The sequence below is a fragment of the Zootoca vivipara genome, chromosome 9 (assembly GCF_963506605.1).
Source record: "Zootoca vivipara chromosome 9, rZooViv1.1, whole genome shotgun sequence".
NCBI lineage: Eukaryota > Metazoa > Chordata > Lepidosauria > Squamata > Lacertidae > Zootoca > Zootoca vivipara.
The window spans coordinates 36,160,820-36,186,269 of record NC_083284.1 but is presented as its reverse complement, the minus strand read 5'-3'; the positions used below and the strand labels follow the sequence as shown (position 1 = coordinate 36,186,269).

General features: G+C 40.6%; 1 protein-coding gene across 11 annotated transcripts in view; it reads left to right on the top strand.

The window, feature by feature from the left end:
* The window catches only part of INPP4B (inositol polyphosphate-4-phosphatase type II B), a 267,689-nt gene that overhangs the window by 59,890 nt on the left and 182,349 nt on the right, over nt 1–25,450 (top strand). For 7 of the 11 annotated variants that reach the window (XM_035113742.2, XM_060278617.1, XM_060278615.1 and 4 more), the window contains one exon: nt 2,464–2,517. The exons of the other annotated variants lie outside the window; for them this stretch is intronic. In XM_035113742.2, coding sequence (XP_034969633.1) covers nt 2,464–2,517 — 54 coding nt within the window. The remainder of the gene's footprint in view (nt 1–2,463; nt 2,518–25,450) is intronic. 11 annotated transcript variants of the gene reach the window in all.

Here is a 25,450-nt window from a genome sequence, read left to right as displayed (position 1 = left end):
AAGAAACAAGGAATGAGAGGTTTAACTATTTTCATTATCTTTCACAATTGTCAGACCTTGACACATTTGGAGTCATGGCAATAGAAAGCGAGAAGCTAATTATTATTTTTGTCTGGTTCAGACATTATGATTTTTGGAGGGGTCAGATAAACCAGGACTGCTAATATGAGATTCAGATAACTGTAGCAAACATTGGTGGAATATGTCTTTGTCGCTATCTCCTGCCACAAATAGCTTCAGTAAATGTTTATTTGGAGGGATTAATTTCTACTGAAAATAAAATTGTATAACTTGTAGCATGACTGCAGCAGTGTAAAGGTAGTTGAAAATTATATCTTTAAAAAATGAAAATGAAAACAGATAATCTAGGTCAGTTGTCTTCTGGAGGCTCAGTAAGGACAAACCATGACTTGCCAATCCATTTCAGACAATGGTGGTTTTTTGTTTTTGTTTTAATTCTGGTTTTCTTTCTGATTACTTACCTTCCTTAACCATGAGTTGACATAATGTCTGAATTAAGTTTACCTACCTCCTTGGTATTGCCCTGTCTTCCAAGGAACTCAAGTAGTACACATGGTTCTCTTCTCCACCTCTCACTCTGCATCTCATTAATTATCCAATAGAACCTATATTGCTTAATATGATACAACACACATCTACAAAGTCTAGGACTAGTTAACCAGAAGGCCTGGTGTGTTAGCTCCTGGGACACCCTAGCTGATATACATATAGGGACTACATATGGCAAAATTCTAATATATCACATAGGGATAGTAAGTTTTCAGACAATGTAAGTGAGTGACTAAGAACATTGTGGTAAGAACATTGTGGCCTTGCCTTCATCCTATGCATATTCAGGAAACTGTATGACCAGATCATACACTTGTACAAATGAAAGCAGGTAGTTCATTGCAAATCTAAATATGTACAGGTTGTGCACACACACACAAACTGGATATGTGTAGTGTTACAGTATGTGTTATGAACCGACATGTGTGTGTAAGCACTCATGTGTGTCCATATACTAATGATAGTTTTAGGATCTTTTGCTGGGGTTATGACTTGCATTCGTTATGAATATGTGTTTACCCACAAGAAGTTCTCACACCAAAGGAACTTGGTTTATTATATGAAATAGAAGTGATGGAATATACATAAATGCTGCTTCAGACATTAAAATAACAATTTAAGTAGGCAGCAATTTACACAATACATACACACTTTGATCTAAAGAGTGGCAGAAATAGCTAACTATTTTTAAAAGCCTGTAGAAAAGGGAGCTTGGCAATTTTGTCACAGAAACCTAGAATTAGTATAAAACCTAATTATGGTTTTGCAAGGCAGAAATGGAAAGAGAAGGATATAACTGGCCTTAAGAATGTGTATGCGGGCCCTTGAGAGGGTTGGATAAGTTCTGTTGAAGCTAGCAGAGCCAACTGCCTACTGGGATTCCAGGGTTTTAAATAAGTTTAGCTAATGCCTCCTAGTAGGAAAGGGAGGGGCCTTGAAATGAACACATCCTGCCCCTTTCTCATCTTGCCCATTCTAGTGAGAAAATAACTAAAAAGCTGGCCAACCTGTTTGCATAACAAAAGGATGAAAGGCTGTGATAGTGAGCCATTAACTGAACCTGGCCACCTCTTGGTTCGTTCTCTGCCTTCAGATTATTCTGCCATAGTGTGGATGGCTCCCACTGAGGAGTTGAGAATCCTGTACTTGGAAACTAAATTTCCATGTGTTAATTTTTACAGGGTGTGAGGAACTCAGGATATGCTTGGATGTCTTTCAAGAGTCTAGACTGGAATCAGACTTGTAACAAAGCCACGGTTCATGGTGGGGTATCCATTGTCATATTTAGCCATATCTTCTAACTTATGCCAAGATCTACAGAGATGGACCATATCATAAGTTTAGATTCACAGTGGTTTGAGGGTTGGGGCCTCTTACCATCATTCTCCTAAGGATGTTCAGTATACACACTTCCAGTTATCTGCTTCACATTGGCTGAGAATTATTTATTGCAGAGGGCCATATTTGAGAAATGCATGAAATATGGTTAAGTGACTTGTGGAGCAACTATTTTGATTCGGGCATGTAATTATATCCCCTTGCCAACCTGGTTAGATTGCATTTCAGTAATGCACTGAAGGTATAGAACTAGATTTAGGTCAGGAGATGGTTCCATCTTAAAGTTTTTTCCATGTATTCAAATGAACGCTTGATGTAGGATGCAAAATAAAAAAATTCTTTCCAGTAGCACCAACTAAGTTTGTCATTGGTATGAGCTTTCGTGTGCACTTCAGATGGATGTTTACTGTGATCACCAAGTATAGCTAACCACATTATGTGAACATATTGGCTGGTGGCTCTGGATCGACTGGTGAATGTGTCAAGTCATGGAACCTCAGATAATGCAGATATATGGCTGATTTCTCCTTTTCCTTTATCCCAATTCCTACATAGCATATTGTGAGAAGTCACTTGCGTGGACTTGCAATCAGACAAGGAGACACCGAAGTAAGTCTTACCACTTCCTCTTTATTGTAACGCGTTTGCAAAGGCGGGCTCCTCGACCGGAGTGGTGCGAAGAGCCCCGATCCACACACAAGCTGAAGCTTATAACCCTATTGCTGCCGCCCCTCCTTAGAGGCTTGGCTTACAATCTATCTATCAGAGAAAGACACATTTCTAATACATTAACCAATCTACATTCTCTATTCTAAAGTTAACCTTATTAGGAAGCATGGGCTATACTTCCTTATTTCTACTCTAACTTAGCTGACATGGCACCCTGGAACTTTCCACTGAGTTCGAGGCACATCCTGTATCATCACTCACTCTCACAATATGAAGGATTTATAATGCTTATATAATCAGACAGATATTAAGACATTTCACAGATATCTAGGTCGCACATTTTCACATGGAGAAATGTCTGCTGTTGGTTGCTTTCATAGTATCAAAATTACCATTATTAAGTGTCAGGAGGCCTTCCTACAGGGAGCCTCCTCCCCTCTTGCTGACCAGCACTTCGCCCAGTGAGAGCAGCAGCAGTGGGTCAGGTGAGGGGAATCAGGAAGTGAGCGGGACGGAGATGTCAGGGCTCAGCGATGTTGGACCAAGAGGTGGAGGGGAGCAGGCAGCCCGTTCCGGCACCCGAATTAAGGCGCACCACCAAACGTAAGGTCGGGAGAAGGCGTTTCGGGGTGCCCAAACTTTTATGCTGGTCCCGTAGCCGGAAACGTCCACTTCCAGATTCTGCGAGTGACTGAGAGGTCATGTTTTTGCTATCTTTGCACTGTAAATACTATGCACAATAAAACTCTTAAAGACAGAACAGACTCAGATGTTGTTACTCAAGAGTAGCCGCAACAGCACCCTTACATAAAGTTTCTGAAAAAAATGTTTTTGTCTATTTAGCAGACTCTCTTGATTTCTCTCTTGGTAAACTATTCAGCATTAGAAATTTGATCTCATTGAGAACCTTTCCATGTGACCTTTCTAGCTTCTCAAACTTCTAAATGCTTATATATTTGCTTTAGGAACTGTTTTAGGTGCAAAATGAGTATGAAACCTAATTATGGTTTTTCTGTGCAATAATTGTTCCATGGGGCCCTGAATAAATATGAGTGTAGAAGTACGTGTTTTAAAACCTATTTTAATGTTTTATTTAAAAGTGGATTTGTGATCAGTAGGCTGTAGTAATTTCCTTAGAATAATCATTACTAGCATTTGTAGTATATCCTTCTTAGCTTGCAGCTTAATGGTGCAGTAGTAAGGACTGTTCCCATCTATTAGCTCAATTTGCCCCTGTGCATGAACGGTACATTTATATTGCTTAGAAACTTCAGATTCTTTGTGTAGGATTTTGAAAAGTGCATTTCAAGCCTGCTCAAAGTTAATTTGTATGCTTTTATATAAATTAACTTGTTAAATTCCACAAATTCCACAAGATATTAGGTAATATAGGCAGCCATATTTCTTAGTTTAAGTTGAATCATTTTAAATACTGCTTCGGTTGGTATTCAGGTTGGGTTCCTTGTACAATTGTGAAGCTGCCAAATGTTTGCTTTAACCTAACTACCATTAAAAATGGTACTCTCTGAAAGCAAGTTTTGTGTGACATATTAAGGCTGCTGTGAATTTTTATGGTAACCTTTTAATCCATCTGGAATTGAGGGGTCTGACTGAAAGTAATGTAAGGCTCTTAGCTGTGCAAGCATGAAGGTGAATGTAGTCGTATGCTTAATGATCAAGTGTATTTAAATAAAAAGTGAGGAATGTACTGCTGTGTGATTTGCTCCATAATGAATTGCGTTTCCATAAACCAGTTGCATTCCTAGGCACAGGAGTGCTGGTAGGCAAGATGAATGAGCAAATTGAAATATCCACATTGCCAGTAATTTTAAGCTTTCTTGCAATGTTTGTAAAAGCTTTATGTAAACTACATTCTCACAGCTTATATCACAGGTTTTAATGTATTATTACCAATTGACAGAAAAGCATCAAAGTAAAATTGTTGATTGATTCATAAATCAATAATTGCAGTTTATGTGCTAAGGGGAAAAATGTGAGAATAATGGCTTGTTTTAAGTGCTGTGAAAAGGTTATGCAGGGTTTCAAAGAATGCCAGTGAAAAATGTAGACTATGAAATTTTATAGGCAAAAATACTTCCCATGGTGGTTTTTTTAATAGCTTGTGTTCTTTGATTTCCCATGCTTAAAGATGACTCTGGCTGCGTAGTTTTATAATGTGAAATCATGGTTTGTCTAGTTAAACTTGTTTTGTGTTAATGTCTATGTGCAGATGCTTATGTGAAGGATCATTGGGCTCATGAAATCCTGCCTCCCTTTCTTCGTCTTGTACATGGCAGCTTAGAGATCACAAGCTTTCTTTTCCATTTTAAACCAACCCATTTGTCACTGTGAGTGAACTCAAACAAACAGTGGTCATTTTAAACTTTGGTTCAGATATAAGAGCTTTTTAAAAAGCTTTTATAAGTCAATTTAATAGTGGGAGAGGACTAACAGGATCTTGATTAAGACCTAAATGGACAGAATTAAACTGGCTGATGAATCTACTTTAGCAATTTCATGCTAGAGTGTCCATTTGACCTCCTTTTGTTAGATAATTTTGAATTTCTGGGCTGCAGTCAAATGTTTTCGGATATTCAAATGACCTCATATTGGTTTCTGCATGGTGCTGTTTTTTTTATGGCAGGTTTGTGCCCATTTGTTCTTTTGAGTAGAGACTGATCTGTTTGTCCTATGCAGAGTGGCTTTAATGGCAGGTGATGTTAGGGACTGAAGAGACCTGTGAAATTTGGGTGAACTCATTTCCTCATGAGTTATCTTCCTTAGCATCAAACCTCTGCTTTAAGCACCAATTTACTATTGTTGCTCTGCAGTGGCGTAGCAAGGTGGGGGCGGTGGGGGCAGTGCACCCCGGGCTCCACTCTGGGGGGGGGCTCCACTCTGTGCGCCCCTCTCCACTGCCCGCGCACGCCGTACGCGGTCTGTGCCGGCTGCCCCGCGAGCGACAGTTTGTTACGGGCCACTGTGTGCCACTGTTGCTCTGTGTAAATGTTCATTTCTTTTAAAAAACCTATCCTGGCCACAGATACTCAGGATAATAAGCAACTACAGTGGTACCTCAGGTTAAGAACTTAATTCGTTCTGGAGGTCCGTTTTTAACCTGAAACTGTTCTTAACCTGAGGTACCACTTTAGCTAATGGGGCCTCCTGCTGCCGCTGCGCCACAGCCGCACAATTTCTGTTCTCATCCTGAAGCAAAGTTCTTAACCTGAGGTACTATTTCTGGGTTAGCAGAGTCTGTAACCTGAAGCGTCTGTAACCTGAGGTACCATTGTACTAATTCTATGTATTTTATATCCAGGCAGTCCAGAATATGCATAATTTCCAAGTGAGAACCTACAACTCTATAACAGAAAACTAAGAGATGGTGAGGGCTGACAGAGGATGAAGTGGGTGCAAACTGTTTAGGGAGGAGGGTGGGGAAAATATGGCATGGATTATACAATTTACACAATTACACAAAGTGTTTGTGTGAAATGTTGCAGTAGTTTAATATAAACATGTAATATAAACAGAGAAAATGTATCAGATCTCTGGCCAAAGAATATACTGCAGTGCTACTTACTACATTCTAATACATGTTCTGCATGTTTGGGATTTATCTGAATGGAACAAAAAAAGCGGGGGTGGGTTCACACATAATCCTAACCTGTTTAACAGTTGTTTTAGCTAATACAGAACATGTGTATAAACCCAGAACTCATTTTCAAATATCAGTTGTGTATAATTAGTTTGATAGCCATGAAGCTGGTATAATTGAACTGCTGTGTTTATGTGATGCCATTAAACATCTTCTGGTGTCAGCCTTTGGCCTGCAGCACAATATTGCATTTACCATGGGGAGGGCACAGATGCTAGCACCTCTGTTGAACATATTCCAGTTGCCCTAATACTTATGAGTACCTATTGTATAGAACAGTGCCATTCTGTTGAATGTGTCTGTTCTCCTAAAAGTGCTCTTTCTCAAAAGGGTCTTCAGTGAAGTCATGGAAGCTCTTAGTATGACTAGGGTGCCAATTTCTTTCTTTCTTAAATGTTGGGGCAGAGAGATCATGAGATACTGCATCCCAGTAATAAATGGAGTGTGTGAAGCTTTTTACTTGGGAAAGGTGATTCTTTCAAAAGGAAAATGTTTTCCTATGAAGGGGAATTTTCCTAGTTTAGGTGCATATCTCCGCAGAGTCTAAAAATTCTAATTTGCTGAAAGCAAAAGCAACTTTATCCCAATAAAATGTGTTTGTCTCCCTTTGCACTCATGGTTTGGAAGAAGGAAAAGGACTCTCTTCCATTTCCCCGAATCTCTCCATTGTTAAATCAATCAGCTCAATTCTTGACCCTTCTTTCAGCATCACAGGTTTTAATCCCTAAACTTGAAGAACTGCTGCTCTTAGACATAATCAGTGAGTCACTGGCTTGCTGGGTTAGAACCTTGATTGTTAGCTGCTCTCTCTCTCATAGCACTGTAAACATTTCTGAGCAAAGCAAGCCAGCCTTATACTGTGCTGATTTAGAATATATTTCACCAGATGGAAGCCTTCCCTTGCAGTTGGAGTGGTATTCCTGCTGCAGAAGCTAAGTTGTGGCATTAAAGGGTGCTACACAGATACTTTTTATCAGGGCTTTGAAGTGCAAATGTCCACACTGACCTGAGCAGATGTGGGTACTTGGGGTTTCTCAGGCTGATGCCATTTGAATGCCTATCCAAGAGTAAATTAACGTAATCAGCCTTGGTTCGAAAATCTGCTCTGTGTACTCCACTGTATTGAAAAACACTGAGTAAATGTCCTTCTGCCAGTGCTACAGTTTAATAGAACAAGCCTCTGCCTACCTAACTTCTTTACCAGCCATCAAAGGCATCAGAGCTCCTTATGTGATTGTCTTGGAAGTCCCTTTCATGATAAAGATGACCAACCACAGTGTTCCAGTAGAACAATGGTTCCTGACCCAGAACCTTAAGTTTTATTCTTCTCTGTAGAACTCCTTGTGTGCTATTCACACGAACTGCTTTCCCCCACACCACTATAATCTCTGTTGTGGAGTGTTGTGTGGAAAACCCCAAATATCTATTTTTATTAGTTGTACATTTATATGTGGTAGTGTATAATTGCACCCAAAACACTTGCATGTTTTAGATATGCTGGGTGTCCTTCATAGTGGATATTGCTGAGAAGGGAAAATGCCACGTAGAAAGTACCCCTTGATGTTCTTATTTGCTTTATAATGTGAGTTGACACTAGGTGGCAGCAGTAAACTCCTTTGTTGAAGACCCTCCTGGTTTTGTGGACTTTTAGAAATATTAAGATGTTTTATGGCAATCTGATTTATGGAGACAAAGGCAAGTCAGGGATGAGAAATCTCTGCTGTGTAGTAGGATATGTTCAGAGCTTATGGAATAAGATGTGTACATGGAGTAAAGATTTTAGATGGGCCCTTCAGCCATTGTGCAACTTAAGAATAAGTACTGGTGCTGGTTGACTCTGGGCTATTGATGTGATGTATTGCCTGACCCACTGCAATGTTTCCAGAGAAACTGCATCTTTTATCCCTTCATCAGCTTCAATATATGGTAACTTGTGTAGCATAGTATGGTGAATTGTCATTTTACCAGGGCATCTATGGCACTCTAGAGAGCACTGTTGGCATGCTGGCCTTGGAAAGCCTGTTTATAGGTCTTTATGTGCTAATGCACATGAAAGATTTCTGTGTTTAGTTAAAATACTTGTCAGGGAGTTGTTGCAGCTACTCCCGAGTATAGACGCTCCAGTCGGTTGTGTCTTTAAAGGTTTTATTGTGCATACTATTTACAGTGCAGAGATAGCAGAAAACATGACCTCCTAGTCACTCTCAGAACCTGGCAATGGCGCCCGTCTGCTTCGGGGCCAGCATAATAACCTGGGCACCCCGAAACGCTGCCCCCTAGCCCTGCATTTGGGCGCGCGCCTCAGTTCGGGCAACGGAAGGAGCGGTGCCCCTTCTTCCCCTTGCTGGCTGGGGCAGTGCCTGGGCTCAGACACCTCCCTGAGCCATCCCTCCTCCACTTGTTGGTCAGAATGGTGCAGGGGCTCTGATGCCTCGCTGAGTCCTTCCTCCACCGTCTGTTCCCCAGAGCGTTGCCAGGACTCTGATGCCTCGCTGAGCCTTCCCTCCTCCAATCCGCTTCCCCCTGACCCGCTGCTAGCGCTGCCACTGGGCAAAGTGCTGGTCAGGATGATGGGGGGAGGCTCCCTGTAGGGAGTTCCCCTGACAATACTTGAAAGCAGCTTGCTCTGTACTAACTCAGACATTATAATGTATGTCAGGGAGGAGAAAAAATGAAGGTAATTTCATTAAATGTGGCTATCCAGCTTAGTTTTTTCTTTTATTCTTAAGAAGTTTTTTCTCTTAAAAACAGTGCAGTACTTGCTAAGAAACCTTCTAACAAAATTGCTATCCAGCATTAACATTGGTTCACAGCTTGCTGAGATTTTATTATTGTTGGCTCTCAGCAATAACATATCCCCCCCAAAATGTTTTATTCTAAGACCTTCTTCAACATCCTTTCATCACCTCCCATTTTGTTTCATTCCCAATAAATAAGCTTATATAACTGAGGGGTGTGTGTGTGTGTGCGTGTGCGTGTGTGTATGTGTGAGAGAGAGAGAGAAGGGAAGAGGCTGGAGGAAGAGAGATGGACAGACAGTCAGAGACTTTCTAGTAGAATAAACATATGACCAGTTCCAAGTGTTCCTCTGAGGGGAAAATGTGATAAAAAAGGAGAGGTTGTCAGCAGTGCTGTAGATTAACTCAGTAAAGCTAATGGATCAATTCTTTGGAGGATAAAACTAAATTTGTCTGCAAAATATATTGCATATAACTGCTGCATCAAGTACAAGTTCTCCCGTCCTGAACCTCTAGGTACTCTGATTTCATTGGTTCTTGCATTAACAGAATGCAGTACTGTGAAGCAAATTTTATTAGGATTATGAAGTATTTGCAGCTGTTCTATTCTGTCTCTCTCTTGTCTTCTCTTTACTGATGATTGTAGACTGCTGCATTAAAGGGTTCATGTTTGTGGGATGACCAAAGCAACCGAAGGTTAAACAAACCACTTTTCCTCTTCACAACAAGATTTAAAGACTTGGTTTTTAATGCAGCTCTTGTGTTTTCTGAAAGGCAGTTGTGTAAAGGTATCATTCGCTTAACAACATGTCTTAAGGCTTGATTTTGTAATGTGTTAAGAACATGTTGGGTGTCAGCACAGCACATTTTGGTTTCCTGAAGGAAAAGGTAGAACAATTATAAATGCTCTGATAACAGAGTGAGATGAAGCAGTCTGAAGAGATGATTTTTGGTCATAGTGGAAGATGTGATAAGTAGGCCTTTCAACAGCTTGATACGGGCAGATTCACCCCCTTTTAGTATTCATAGTATTTGGAGAACTTGTTTAGCCTGGTAAAGATGAGACTGAGAAACTATATTATAGCCATCTTCAAATATCTAAAGGGTTGTCACATAGAAGATGGACCAAACTTGTTTCTCCTGTTCCAGAGGCTAGGACCTGAACCAATGGCTTCAAGTTACAAGAAAGGAAATTGCAACTAAACATCAGGAATAACAGTAAGAACTATTCGACAATAGAGCAGACTCCCTTGGGATGTCATGGACTCTCCTTCATTGGAGGTTTTTTGGCAGAGGTTGGAGGCCATCTGTCATGGATGCTTTAGTTGAGATTCCTGCATTAGCAGGGGTTGGACTACATGACCTTCAAGGTCATTTCGAACTGTATAATTATCTGGTTCTCTGATTGTCTCTTTCTCAATTTCTCAATCTCAACTGGCTTTGCAGCTAGACAATCCCCATGTGAATTTCCCTGTAGAATATGAGCTGGCAAGGCATTTGGGATACACTTCAGTTTCCTCCCTCCTGCTGATAAAATAATTGAAATGTATGTGGACATGATGAGAATAGATGTGTTTACAAACTTGGAAAGAGGAAGATCTTTCATTCTTTTAATGTCAATTCTAAACAAATTTCTAAAGATATATACTAGATAGAAAACAGGTGATTTGTATAAAAAGAAAGTATGCTGGTACAAGCTATAAAAGAATATAATTTTTTTTAGCAATGAATGCTAATGTTGACTTGTTTTACAAACTCTAAAGCTGGTCAATGGAGAACTGCTATTGTGAAACAGCAGTCCAATTTTGGTTTTAATGTGCATTAAATACTAGGAGCTTGGGACTTATGCACCTGTTCTCATTACCTCTGAACATTTGTTCCTCATGGCCAGCTCCTCACAGGTGACAAGTGAGATGGGACAATGAGCCCCTAGGGATCTCTCTGCTGGTATCGAAGACTTATTTACCCATTAATCATGTAATTAAAGCCAGAGGTGAAGGAAGTACCTGAGGATAATATCAATTCCAAATATAGATAAAATCAAATACGTTTTTGTGCAAGCTTTGAAAAAAAAATGCACACTTTCCCCCCTGCTTACAGAGAGGATCATTTGGCTAAATATATTTTTGCCCATTTAACTTTCTGGCACTATGAAACACGAATTCCCCAATTAAACGACCATTTACTTGCTGTGCACTTGAGAAATAACTGGCCTGCAAAAACTGCAAAAGCTGAAAAGGCAGCAGCAACCCAAGTGAATAATGAAATATATTGCTATGCCAGTTGGTGCACAAGGGTATATTGTAAAATAAGTATTGAATCCAATTTATTATGAAGTGAAGTGGAAGTATTCATCTTCATGATGGGTTGAATCTAGAATTCCTTGTGTGAAGTTGTGCACATAAAATGGGATGCTCTTGGATCTCTCCTGTAAACCCCCCCCCCCCCGCCGGCAATCCCCTGAAAATATGGTCTGGAGGGTTTAAGAGACCCCCTGGAGCAGTATAGAGGGTAACTCGGGGGCTGCAGCAGGATCTCAAGGAAAATCTCTCACCTTCTATTTCCTTTTGCCCATCCACACATTCAGCAGGCAGTGAGGGAGCTCCGTGGTTGCATCATTCTGCAGGCAACAGAGCTGGGCGGAGGGATACCCCCAACCAAGAAAAAACAACCAACCCCATCACCTGGTGTAAAGGTGGTCTGGATCACTCTATAAATAAAGTGATCTTCATGTGGTATGAATGTTTTCAAACAAATTTTGTAAAGAAAACAACTCAGTAGCACACATACTCTGACATTACAGAAAAATAAAGGCACTGTGAAATTTTAAGACAACTGTACTTGAACCCGTGTAACCGAGTGAGAGTTCTCTGCCCTTTGATTTGAAACAACCTGATTTGGGGAATCAACGCCTTCCTTTGCACACCAATGTCCTTCCACTCAGGCACATATCTAGACTTACCTTCCTGGGAATCTGATACCAACTTCCTGGGTGCCAAAGAGGGTGACTACTGTAGCAGTAATTAACAGGGATTTGTCAGATACAGAGGAGCAGTCCTGGAGGAGCTCTGCTATAACAGCAGCACAAAGATCACATGAGTGACTGTCATCCGCTTGTTCTGGAGCAGTGATCCCCACCCCCAGCCTGATACCCTCCAGATATTTTTCCCTACAATTCCCAGCCAGCATAACCAATAATTTGATATGATAGGAACTGTAGTCCAAAACATCTGGCACCACATTGAGGAAGGCTTCTCTGGTGCCTCCTGACTCCAGTCCTTCAGGTTCCCTTGCACAGATTGCTACCGTATATATTCTTTGTTTTGGGAGAAAGAAGAAATGTCTTGGGACTATGTCTTGGGAGTTGCAAAAGACCCTGCAGGTGCTTAAATGTAAGACTGCCTGGTGAATGGATGTACAGATTTAGTAGTCTCTATGATGTAATTCCACAGAGCCTAGAAGATCATTTGGAAGCAGGCACCAAGTGGCAGTGAAAAGAATCTGTTCTGTGGAATTCACTATAGTGCCTGACTATGCCACCATCCACTCCAAGACATGATTAGCAAACCACAAATTAGGATGAATTACTGCATCAGGTGCATGACCCTAAATGAGATGACTTCTCACAACCTTCTGCATTGCCAGATTGCCACACAAATGGGTATTTTGTTCCATCCTTTAGGCCCTTGAAATCACTGTTGGTCATAGCCTGATCCCTAACACTATAGGAAAGCAATGAATCCCTAGCTAACAGGACCAGTGATCCCTAGCTAACAGGACCAGTGGTCAGGGATGATGGGAATCGTAGTCCAAAACATCTGGAGGGCCGAAGTTTGGGGATGCCTGGCCTAGAAGAACCTGAGTGCAACTGTAAATTATTCTTGATTGAAAGCCCATCCTGCCAAATCCCAGCAGGATTAAATTTAACAAAAAAGGACCTTTTCAAAGGCATCCTTGAGTTGTTTTAGTTGACCTGAGATCATGATGGAGAGTCAAGTATGCTGCCTGTAGCCAGGGCCAGCTCTAGGTAGAGTCCCGGTGGTGCGGTGCGCCAGGCTGGTAGGTTGGGTGCTGCGCGGCAAAGCTGCACGGAAACCATGCTGCGCCCTGCGAGGGCTGGGGCGCTGGAGCGATCTCCGCCCCTCAGCGCCAGGGCACCCGACCTGCTTGAGACTGCCCTGCCTGTAGCCATAACCAGTCACATGGAAGGAGTCTTCCTCAGGGTGACCATCCAGCAAGGAAAAAAGAAGTGGCAGAGTGGTACCTGTGCAGTTGCTGAAAACCAGCATATTCACGAGGACATTTTTCAAGCTTGCTAGCGTTTCCTGGGGCAGAATGGAACTTTCCAACTGCATGTAAACTTTTGTCTTGCCTTGCACTTTTGTCAGCAAAACACAGCTCACCCAGAGGACACTGAAAGGTTTACCAAAGGATTTTGCAGTAGCTATTGATATAGGGAGCCGATGATCAGAAAGTCATTCATGTAGAACATGATGGAGCACAATCCTACCTTGTTGTTTACTGTTCGTTTCAAATGAGGATGGTCCAGTGTCATTTCCACTGAGCCACTCACAACCTTGGCATCTCCTCCTGCAATTGGCTGGAGATGAATCTGAATGGAGAAATCTCAAGCTCGTCCACTATGTCCCACTATTGCCCGAACTTTGTGATGCTACAAGTAATAAATGTTGGAAATGTATGGAAAAAGAAGGAACCTTTTACCATATGTTGTGGGAATGTAAGAAAGTGAAAAGTTTCTGGGAAATGATATATAATGAGATAAAAAAAGATGTTGAAATATACATTTATTTAAAAAACTAGAAGCATTTTTACTTGGTATTGTAGGCGAGGATATTACAAGATAACAAATTGTTTTTATACGCAACAACGGCTGCAAGAGTATTGTTGGCACAGAAATGGAAGCAAGAAGAACTACTGATGAAAGAGGACTGGCAGATGAAATTAATGGACTACGCAGAATTGGATAAGATGACAGGGAGAATTCGAAACTGGCAGGATCAGAGGTTCCTAGAAGATTGGAGTAAATATGTGAATTATTTGAAAATCAACTGTAATAAACAGACTACACTAGTAGGATTTCAAGAAGTTTTGTAAGAATGACTATATGAAACATTGCAGGGAAAATTTATGAAAAGGATTATTAGTTATGGATTAGTAAAAGTAATAGTGAAAATAATGAAATGCAAGATAAGTGAGGAAGATTGAAAATCATTAGGTGATGTTGATGGAAGTCTTTGGCGCTCATAGCCAAAATATTGTATAAGATAAGAGATGTTTTGTGACTGTTGGAAATATATGCATGCATATATATATATATATATATATATATAACTTTTTGATGCTAATTGGCCAAGTGGCAAGGCAAGGAGGTTTGAGATCAGGCTATCTGCCTGGGTTGCTAATGGCTATGCTGCCTTCCACTGCAACTCTTGGGTTTTGCCTCTATGCCAGACCTGGTCCTGAATAGCTACAACTGCTGCAACTATTTGGATGGTGTTATTTGTAAAAATGATAGTTCTGGGCCAAGCCTGTTTAAAAGCAACAAGAGTTTTCCCAATGATTAGTTCAGTCAAGGTAGAATGCCTCTTATGTTTGTGCCCCTCTATGAAGAAATGGAAAGAAGTCGTTCGTTTTATAAATTGTGTTTCAGCATATCATAAAATAACAATGCAAAAATACTTGAAATTGCTACTTTCTTCTTGATACAGGCTTTTATGACTTTCAGAATTATAAAAGGAATACATATGTTTATATCAGAAAAATTGTTCGTAGGCATAGCTGGTGTTGGCAGCATTTCAAACACATTTAAAGTTTAAAGTCCAAGAGCTTTTTATTTAATTTATTCACATATATCCACATATATCAAGCATCGGGAATATAACTGGCTTTTTGAATAAAAGAGGCTTCCTGCCCTAATACAACAGATTTTCAAAATAATTATGGTCCTGTTTACTGAAGCATTTCAAGATCTAAAGAAACAACCCTATTTAGTGCATAAACAGACAATACACCCTTTGTCATAGAATCTTCTCAAAGAAAAAGGTGCTTACTTTCTTATAAAACTCAGCCTTGTACAATTCTGTAATAACATATTGTAATACAAAAGATTGTGTTGCCCAGTGTTTGTGTAAAGGATAGAGAAAAATATTGGTTGGTCTGCTCTTAACAGAAGTGTTTTCATTCCAAATGGACTGACTTAAGAAACAAATAGATTAACCTTTTAATATTTAACATTAGAAAAAAACACACCTCTGTTTGCTTTCATTTCTCATGTTTATATAATACATTGGATTATCTCCTTTTTTCCCTTGCAATAATCCTATGAAATAGGTTAGGCTGAAAATTAGTTACTTGCCCGATACCATACAACGAGCTTCCTCCTGAAAAGGGTATTTGAATCTGGACCTGTAGCATGTCGAACCAAATGTGGGCTCTTTCCATTCCTACAGGCTTTTGTCTTAAATCAGTAGTGCACATTTTCAGGAGCACAAGTTTCAGGTTTCTACAAGACATGTGTAAGCAGAATGCATCAAAACCTTATGTAATATGCTTTTTAAAATGTATGCATGCCACTCTGGGCTCCTTTGAGAGGAAGGGTGAGATATAAATGTAATAAGTAAATGTTTGAGATCATGTCTAGATGCAGGGATACTAACCTCTCATATAGCTGAGTAATAGTTATGGTGTCTCTGATACTGACAGAATTAGACTAGAAACAACGAGTACTTGTGATAGTAGAGCTCTCCTACTGATTTCCAGTTGGTGACTTATTGTCACTTTAATAGTAAATCATAGAATAAATCATAGAATTGTAGAGTTGGAAGAGATCCTATCATCTAGTCTAACCTCCAGCAATGCAGGAATATGCATCTGTCCCATATGGGGATCAAACCTGTGGCCTTGGTGTTATCAGCACCATGCTGTAACCAACTGAGCTATCCATTTGCACAACTAGTGAAAGCAATTAATGTGAGAATGCCTTTAAGATGGCTTTGATTTTTTTCCAAATGACAGAGGGGGACCTAGTTAAATCAATACATTTTAAATCATTCCCTTGCTGGATCATTTCTTGTCAAGTGAAGGCTTTTGTTTGGAGAGCCTGTCATATATTTTGCTTTGTGACTGATTATTCAGGGAACAGTGATTGACTACAGCTCAGCGATGTCAGATATGTCAAAAATATGCTAAGATTTACAGTTCCATTAATTTGGTGATAACTTTTTTTGCAGTCACTGCAGTATGGGTGAGTCTTATGAAACACTAGGGTAGTGGCTACAGTCCTATGCCCCTTTGAACAGATTGCTCTGTAAATACTGCAATAAAGCATTTGGCTGTTGTGATGCCATGGCTTTTGCAGTCTTGGAACAAAGTCTAGACTGGAAGGACCAAAGAAAATACAACAACCAGGTGGGCAGAGAGAAGTTGTTCAATATTTTGCCCAAGAAACTGCTCCAAAGGTTTAACCATTTTTGTATGCTTCCAAGAGGCTTTTTCACATAACTCTTCTCTGTCCTCATGACAGAACATTGTGAGCTGGCATCTTTGGTCCTCCACTTTAGGCTTTAGCTAGATGCCTTCCTTACTTTTACATGCCCTGCGTTTTCCAGAGAGCCAGTGTGGTGTAGTGGCTAAGAGCGGTAGACTCGTAATCTGGGGAACCTGGTTCGCGTCTCCACTCCTCCACATGCAGTTGCTGGGTGACCTTGGGCTAGTCACACTTCTCTGAAGTCTCTCAGCCCCACTCACCTCACAGAGTGTTTGTTGTGGGGGAGGAAGGGAAAGGAGAATGTTAGCCGCTTTGAGATTCCTTCGGGTAGTGATAAAGCGGGATATCACACCCAAACTCCTCCTCCTCCTCCTCCTCCTCCTCCTCCTCCTCCTCCTCCTCCTCCTCCTCCTCCTCCTCCCTGCCCTCAAACCTCATTTGCTGTTTTCAGGACTAGGAAGGACTCCTTGCAGAGAAAATCAGCCAGTATCCTATCTTCACCTTTAGAGAGATACTGGCTGATTTTCTCTGCAAGGAGAAAATCTGCAGCTGAAACTAAAACTGTCCAAAGCAGGCATCCCCAAACTGCGGCCCTCCAGATGTTTTGGCCTACAACTCCCATGATCCCTACCTAACAGGACCAGTGGTCAGGGATGCTGGGAATTGTAGTCCAAAAAATCTGGAGGGCCGAAGTTTGGGGGTGCCTGGTCCAAAGGAACACAGGATAAGAATAGCCTGGCTGGATCAGACAAAAGGCACATCTAGTCTAGCATCCTGTTCTCTCAGTGGCCAGCCACATGCCTATGGAAGGGTCATAAGTGGGACTTGAGTACAACAGTACTATCACTACTTGTGCTCCCGAGCAACTGGTATTCAAAGGCATGCCACCCCTGATATTGGAGGTGATACCTAGCCACCATGATGCTGGTCTTGGGCATCCCCTTAAGCAGCTTAGGATAATGTCTCTTTATCTATGGGACCCAAGTAATCTGCTGAGACCAAAGAGGCCAAAAATAAGAGACCCTCATTCTGGTATCTCCTTTTTGTTAAGCTATCGAATTTCATACCACAGCATGTAGTACTGGGCACCAGTTTAAAGGAAAATGAAACAAATACATGAAGGTGTTGGACTTTCTTCGCCAACCGAGTTTGTGCAGCGACTAGGGCGATGGAATAAAAACTTGCCTGCAATAACTTTGCTTATCTTTATTTTAAATAATAATCAAACAGCAGGGCCGGCTCTAAGGGAAGGCTGGGTGGCGCAGGGCACCAGGCGCTGCGCCCACCCACCAGCCGCGACGAGAAACGGGGTGGGGTGGAGCACCGGAGCGATCTCCGCACCATGGCGCCAGGGCGCCAAACATGCTTAAGACGGCCCTGTCAAACAGCTTCAACTCAAAACTCTACACCAGCCAGTACCATACAAAGCATTTGGTCAACTTAAATACAGTTTCCAAAACAATCAATTACCCTATCACATTGCTGCATTCGGTGCAGCAGGTAAACTTCCCCCTGCTAATTAGTTAAATTGTTAAGATACTACAGGTGTGTTGAATTGTCAAGAGCTCACAGATGTGCCGCCATGCAGGTCATAATTACAAACACACATCTCCATTGACCACCTCAATATTAAGAAAGCCCAACAGAAGGATAAGGCTGTCAATAGCTGCTAGCCATGATGATGGCATAGCGTCTATCTAGCTTTTTCAGATAAAAACCCCCGGGATACGCATCTTCCAGGACGTGCTCCCAGGTGAGTCACGTGCCCCACTCTGTGATCTTGCCCAAGAAAAAGTGCTTTTTCTGGATGAGAGTGCAGCACCCAAAATGACCACTGAAATTTTGCATGGAAAAATGGGATGTCTCATTTTTTCCCAAGAACACTTGGTGGGTATGTGATGGCTATATATTACCCCAAGTATTGGAGGCAGTATGCTTCTGAATATGAGTTGCTTGGAAATAATATGATCTGGAAAGCATTGTTGCACTTGCTTGTTGGCTTCCCATAAGCATTTGGTTGACCCACTGTGAGGGCAGGTTGCTCGACTAGATGCACTATTGGCCTGTTTTGGCATGACCTTTTTTACATTCTTCAAGTATATGTGTGGAGGCCTAACTGGAGGCTGTCATGGTTTTACGGCTGTACAAAATGTGAATACTGTTGCATAAGCCTTTTGGGAAATACATAGCAATAAAATTCTGTGGAATACTAATTTGGTTTGAACTTTCCAAATTCCCTTGAATTACCGTTTTCAGGGCTACTTACTAGAGCTGACAACAGTGCAACAAGGTACAGTGGAACCTCGGTTTATGAACACCTTGGTTTACAAATTTTCGGTTTACGAACGTCGCGAACCCATCTGGAACGGATTAATTCACTTTCCATTACTTTCAATGGGAAAGTTCGCTTCAGTTTATGAACGCTTCAGTTTATGAACAGACTTCCGGAACCAATTACACCCATGCTTCGGGTTAAGTACGCTTCAGGTTGAGTACTCCGCGGATACGTCTGGAACGGATTAATCCACTTTCCATTACTTTCAATGGGAAAGTTCGCTTCAGTTTATGAACGCTTCAGTTTAAGTACTCTGCGGACCGTCTGGAACAGATTAATCCACTTTCCATTACTTTCAATGGGAAAGTTCGCTTCAGTTTATGAACAGACTTCCGGAATCAATTGTGTTCATAAACCGAGGTACCACTGTATAAGGTTATTCTGCTATTAATCGGTTCTCTTTAAGAGTTATCTAAAGAAGCAGACCTGCCATGCATAGTAAATGCAGCAAGGTAAAATAATAGAATTCTTTGTAGCTATACCATATCACATTTTGAAGCAGTGGTGATCCATCAGATAAACACTTGTCAAAAGAATAACTATGCTAAAAATATAAGCATTCCACAGCTAAGATAGATGAATCGTAGTAGTACATTGAGCTGTTAGGAGTGGTGTTTTCAAATTTGTTTCCAGAGATGCAAAGATTGACACAGAACAAAAGCAAGCAAGCAAACAAACAAACAACAAATTGAGACATGGGAGTTATATTAGTTAAGTGGATTGCAACCATGGCCAAGGAGGGGGCAATTTTCATTGGGAGAAGCAGTGTGTGAATTGTGCTGGGAATTGTCATGGGATACTTTGGGGGATGGGAATGTGCTTTAGATGTTCAGTATTTATACAGCCTTAAATTAGTATAATATAAATATACCTGTAGTTTAAAGCCATTGTTTCCTTCTTTGGGTGGATAATATGAACAGCTATTTTTACCTTGTTTTGGAAATATCTTAAAGTGGTTCACATCTTCTAGTTGAGCTTGTTTCCTCTCTCTGGGATAATGCTATGAATTTCCTCAGTCTTCCCTTTATATGCATCCTTTTCTAGACCCTTTGTCATTTTCATGGCTCTCTGCTGAGTACTTTCCAGGTTATACAACATTCTCCTTGAACTGTGGTGCTCATAATTCAATGAATCACTCTAGAAGAGGTCTTATGGTGCAAACTAGTGGGATGCTATTATTTCTTGAGCCTTGGGAGTGTTATATTGTTAATACAACCTAAAATGACGTTTGTCCTGCCATGGAAGGCTCCAAGGACACACCATTCAAGAAGCTCCACAAGAATTTTAATTGTCTCTCTGAAACAAGAACATATCAGTAATAGGGTACTCCTGACTCCAACCAAATACAATTAAATCCAGTGCAACCTTTTGAGACTAAACTATATACTGGCATTGTCTTCACAGGCCTTTTGTTCCAGAATATGATATTTGTTGACTCGTGTCAGTTTGATATTGATTAAATCCTTCTCTTGTGCATTGTTAATGTGAAACACTTGAAATCCAACAAAAACAAATGTAAACTTGTAAATGTTGGTCCCATTAAGATGGGAAGAACTGCAAACAGTTTCTGAGTCCTCTGCAACTTTAGCAGACTATCCATTCTGTCATTTAGCATCCCTGTATAAAGCCCTAGCAACCAGCTGGATGTTGAGCTGTTTATTACCTTTTGGGTGTTTTAAAATAACTTCTGTGTCTGTTTTAGAGATTGAAAAATGTAAGCTAGTAAAAATCACTCCATGTTTTCAAATTCCAATCCTTTTCTTAGAGTAGATTTTCTCCTTTGATAAAATGATAAAATGATACAAGGCAACAAAAAATTGTAATTCAGAGAGTCACACTTGCATATTGCATACCATAGCAAGTATTTCCTGTCAATTTTCTTCCGGCCTCATTCTTTTACAATACAGTATACAGAATGAAAGGACACCATTGTTCCAAAAGGGAATCTGCAGAATAGATCTAATCTTTTGTTTGAAGTGTGTAAATTTATTCATCAACAGGGTATAACGTAATTGCATAGTCTATTATTCCTCTGTTGCTGTTTATCTCTGATTTTCACTAGTTTGTGAGCAAGATTAATTAAGATTAATTAAGTTGCCAACCTGAATCCTATCCTCTCCCAACAGTAGGAAAGGAAACAATTCTTGTGATTTCTTCTTTTCCCAGAGCCCCTGAAAAGCAGCCCCAGATAGTTAGAGGTCCTTCCATAAGACTGTAAGAGATGACACAGGGGACTGCAAGGGAATAAGTGAATATTGCATCTCCTCCTTTCCTCTAGTGGAAGCCTCATTGGAGCTCATGGAAAGTTCATTTGGAATCCAACCCTATATATGTTACACAAATTACTTTTCTGGGTCATTAATAATATTTTTTATTATTTTTTATTAATGATCTAAATTAGGGTTGCCAGACATTTTTACTAATTTTCATAAATTGTACCTGGACACTATTTCTAATGGACAAATCCCAGATATGTCCAGGAAATTCTGGACCTATGGCAGCCCTAATCAAATATATTGGAGTCCCTCTCAAATATGCTGTATACGACTTCTAATTTGCAAGGATGAGGAAAGTCCTTCTATATCCATTAAAATCTGTAAGCCTAAATATACCCTGTTTTTCCCCCTAGGTTCCAAGTTACTTGAGTCCGTTCCTGTTTAAAATTCCCCACTATATAATACGTGAATATTTCTATGCTTGTTCTGTATCCTGATTATAGCACTACATATTGCATTGCATTGCATTGCATTGCAAAGTTATCCAGGGGTATCTAGGTAACACAAGCTATGCCTTACTGAAAAAGCAATTTTCTGAGATACTTGGTCACTGTCACAAACTTCTGCCACTCTCCAGGTGGACATTTTTAAAATCTTCCCTCTTGTTGGCTGGAATTGCAGACTCTATACCGTGATACCCTGTCAGCCACATACGAAACCAGCACCCCTCCACCTCCACATTTCTGTTTGGCAGGCATCTCCACCCCTCTTCTCAACTTCTGCTGGAGAATGTCAGCATTAATAACCTCTTCCTCCAGCATCTGCTGCCTGTGGGTCCCTCCTTGTTTATCAACTGCCTTCTAGTTGTCAGTCATGATCAGCCCAATCAAGTGTGGCATCACCCCATTGTAGTATACACTTCAACCAATCCCAGAAGCTATCATAGGCAAAGGTGACCATAAGAGTAAATTTTGCTGTTGGTTTGCTTAGTGGAATACTTGATTTGGTGTTTTTGTTTTTATTGTATATACTCACTGCTTCTGCCATTCCCCCCCCCCCATTTTTTATTTTATTTTTATTTTATATTTCTCTCAAATTAAATTCTGAACGGACTTCTGGGATCTTCTAGTTTCTGAACACACTCAAAGCCTGTTAGTCTCCCCATGTTGCTTTGGCCATTTCAGCTATGCTATTTGACTGAAGTGCATGGGAGATTGGATGGGCAAAAGTTTGAAGCTTCAAGCCAGTTCCCCTGCTCTCAAGTAGAAAGCATGACAAAGCATGACAGTAGGAATCCCACAGCCCCTGAGCTAGGTGTTGTAGTGGTAAGATGAGAATAAAATGATGATGAGTGAGCTACCCTACTGTTTGACATTCATTGCAGCCATTAATTGCTAATTTTGCTGGTGGCACGCTGTGTATCACATTAATGTAGGACATCAACTTTGCACCTGCATGAAATACACTTGATACTCTTCTGAAGAAAATCACATTCTACATGGTCAAAGGAAATTTTAATAATCCTTCTAAAGTTTCTATTAGAAACTCAGTTGGGACTTAATGTATGTAACACTACACAGTCAAGTTTAACCTCAATCCCAAAAAGGCTGTCTGTATCTTTTAATCGTTGAATGATAGTGTAGTTCTACAGGATCCCATCTTCTCATGGACTTCATTTGACTTACAAGTCGTAGCGGTTCTGACTGTATTGATCATATTTTCTTATCCTGAATTGGGAGGCTCGCCTGGTGCCTTCATTGCATATCTTTAGACACCAGGAAAAAACATTCCTCTTCTCCCAGACCTTTGGATAATTAAACAATCTATGGCCTTTTAATCTCTCTCTCTCTCTCTCTCTCTCTCTCTCTCTCTCTCTCTCGTATTGTTTTAGCTTGTTATTATGGTAAGTATTTTGGGGGTTTTATGCCGCCCTGTGAACATTGGATGAAGGGCAGTATAGAAATTTAATTATTCTTTTAAACTAAATAAAATTAATAAAAACAAATTACAGACCTTTGATAACATTTGGCTGCATGACTGTGAATACACCTGGGCCTGCTGACTTAGTATGTGCCATGTTTTTGTCTACGTATGTAGAATGGATTAATTTTTTAAAAAATTGCAACAGTTTCCCTACAATTACTAAGTCAGCGATTGTAGCCAGAGACAATTGCAATTGTATAACTGCAAGTAGTCTGGGGCCTCCTCACAAGCCTAATCGCATCATGATACACAGTTTCCCCCCCACATACGAATGCCGATGGTGCTCACTTTCAGTCAGATTACATGCATTAATTTCTACTTGGATCAAAACAAAGTAAAATAGCAACTATAACCCACCACAAAAAAAAAGAACCTGGGAGAGTTAATTAACCTGAATACTTGCTTTAATACCATTTGTTTCCTTAATAAAAGCTGGTACTCGTGATAGGAAAAGAAAGCTAATCCTCAAGGAGACTCCTAATTTATTAATAGCTACGGTATTATTTGTTCTATTTAATTTTGTACAAGGCCAGGAAATTCAGATAAGTAGGAACGTTTTTACCCAACTCCTTCCTAACTTGGTTTATGAAGTAAGGATTATAGTCTGCATCTATCAAACTATTCAGTTATAGCCATGGTTTTTATCTGAAATCAAATATTTACTATATTTATTACATCCTGCTGGAATGCTTCCCATAGGCATCTGGTTGGCCACTCATTGCTGGACCAGATCCAGCAGGGTTCTCCTTATGCTAATTTTAGTTTAGTTTAGTTTAGTTTAAGTTAGACTTGTGGCCCCCAAACAGTTTTCTCCATAGACCACTTGAAAATTACTGAAGGTCTTGGCGGACCACTTTTTCTGCTGTTGTAGCAATGGCAATGCACTGTGCTAGAAACTGTATGATTTATAATTGTATTCTTATGGACATACCATGTATGTCCTCTCTCCCATGCTATTATGGAGGGTTCCCAGAACCCCTGTAGAGTGGTACCTCGGGTTACAAATGCTTCAGGTTACAGACGCTTCCGGTTACAGACTCCAGTAACCCAGAAATAGTACCTCTGGTTAAGAACTTTGCTTCAGGATGAGAACAGAAATCGTGTGGCGGCAGCGGGAGGCCCCATTAGCTAAAGTGGTGCCTCAGGTTAAGAACAGTTTCAGGTTAAGAATGGACCTCCAGAACTAATTAAGTTCTTAACCAGAGGTACCACTGTATAAGATTTTTAGGGATTTCAGGGGAATGGGTGAAAATCACCTCCACCTCCTGTTAGTTGGCACCAGGACCACTTTTCTGTGAGTAGATCCAACAGGATCCAACACAGTAGTTTCAACGGTTCACTTGCAGTTGTCTATCCAGTTTGCTTTTATGTGTAATATAACAATAATAATAATAATAATAATAATAATAATAATAATAATAATAATAAATTTATTATTTATACCCCGCCCATCTGGCCAGGTTTCCCCAGCCACTCTGGGTGGCTTCCGACAAAATATTAAAATACAGAAATCCATCAAACATTAAAAGCTTCCCTAAACCGGGCTGCCTTGAGATGCCTTCTAAAGGCCTGGTAATTGTTGTTCTCTTTGACCTCTGGTGGGAGGGCATTCCACAGAGTGGGTGCCACTACCGAGAAGGCCCTCTGCCTGGTTCCCTGTAACTATATCTTTTCAATGTGATCCCCATTTTGCTATGTTCTTTATCTTTAATATGATCTGACAGTGCTTCCCCCCTTTTTCTTTTACCAGGTGCAATAAAGTGCTCCCTCATAGATATATTCTTCCATATGTCCCATAAATTGTCAGCACTACCACTGAGGTGGTGAAGAGGATAGAAATAAATGTAATCATTTCCTATCGTAATCACTCAGCCATGTCCTGTCTTTGCATAATTGAGAAAATCTTCTTGGTATAGCGGCTTGTTCTACCGTTTCTCCATTAGGGATCATTTACCACATGAGCATGACCAGCATATATCATAGGGCAAAGCCTTTATCTGCAATGCTAGCCGACATATTGATGTCATAAATATGAATTTCAGTTTAGAGTAGATTTTGTTGTTCACTGAATAAATATGCATATGCCTTCTCTATCAGGAAACATTCCTTCTACACAGTGATCAAATACAAATCGCTTTGGGAATTTAGAAACATTTATGGAACCATAGTGCAACTTTTTGGATGCGGGTGGCGCTGTGGGTTAAACCACAGAGCCTAGGGCTTGCCGATCAGAAGGTTGGCGGTTTGAATCCCTGTGATGGGGTGAGCTCCCGTTCCTTGGTCCCTGCTCCTGCCCACCTACCAGTTCGGAAGCATGTCAAAGTGCAAGTAGATAAATAGGTACCAGTACAGCAGGAAGGTAAACGGTGTTTCCGTGTGCTGTTCTGGTTCGCCAGAAGCAGGTTTGTCATGCTGGCCACATGACCTGGAAACTGT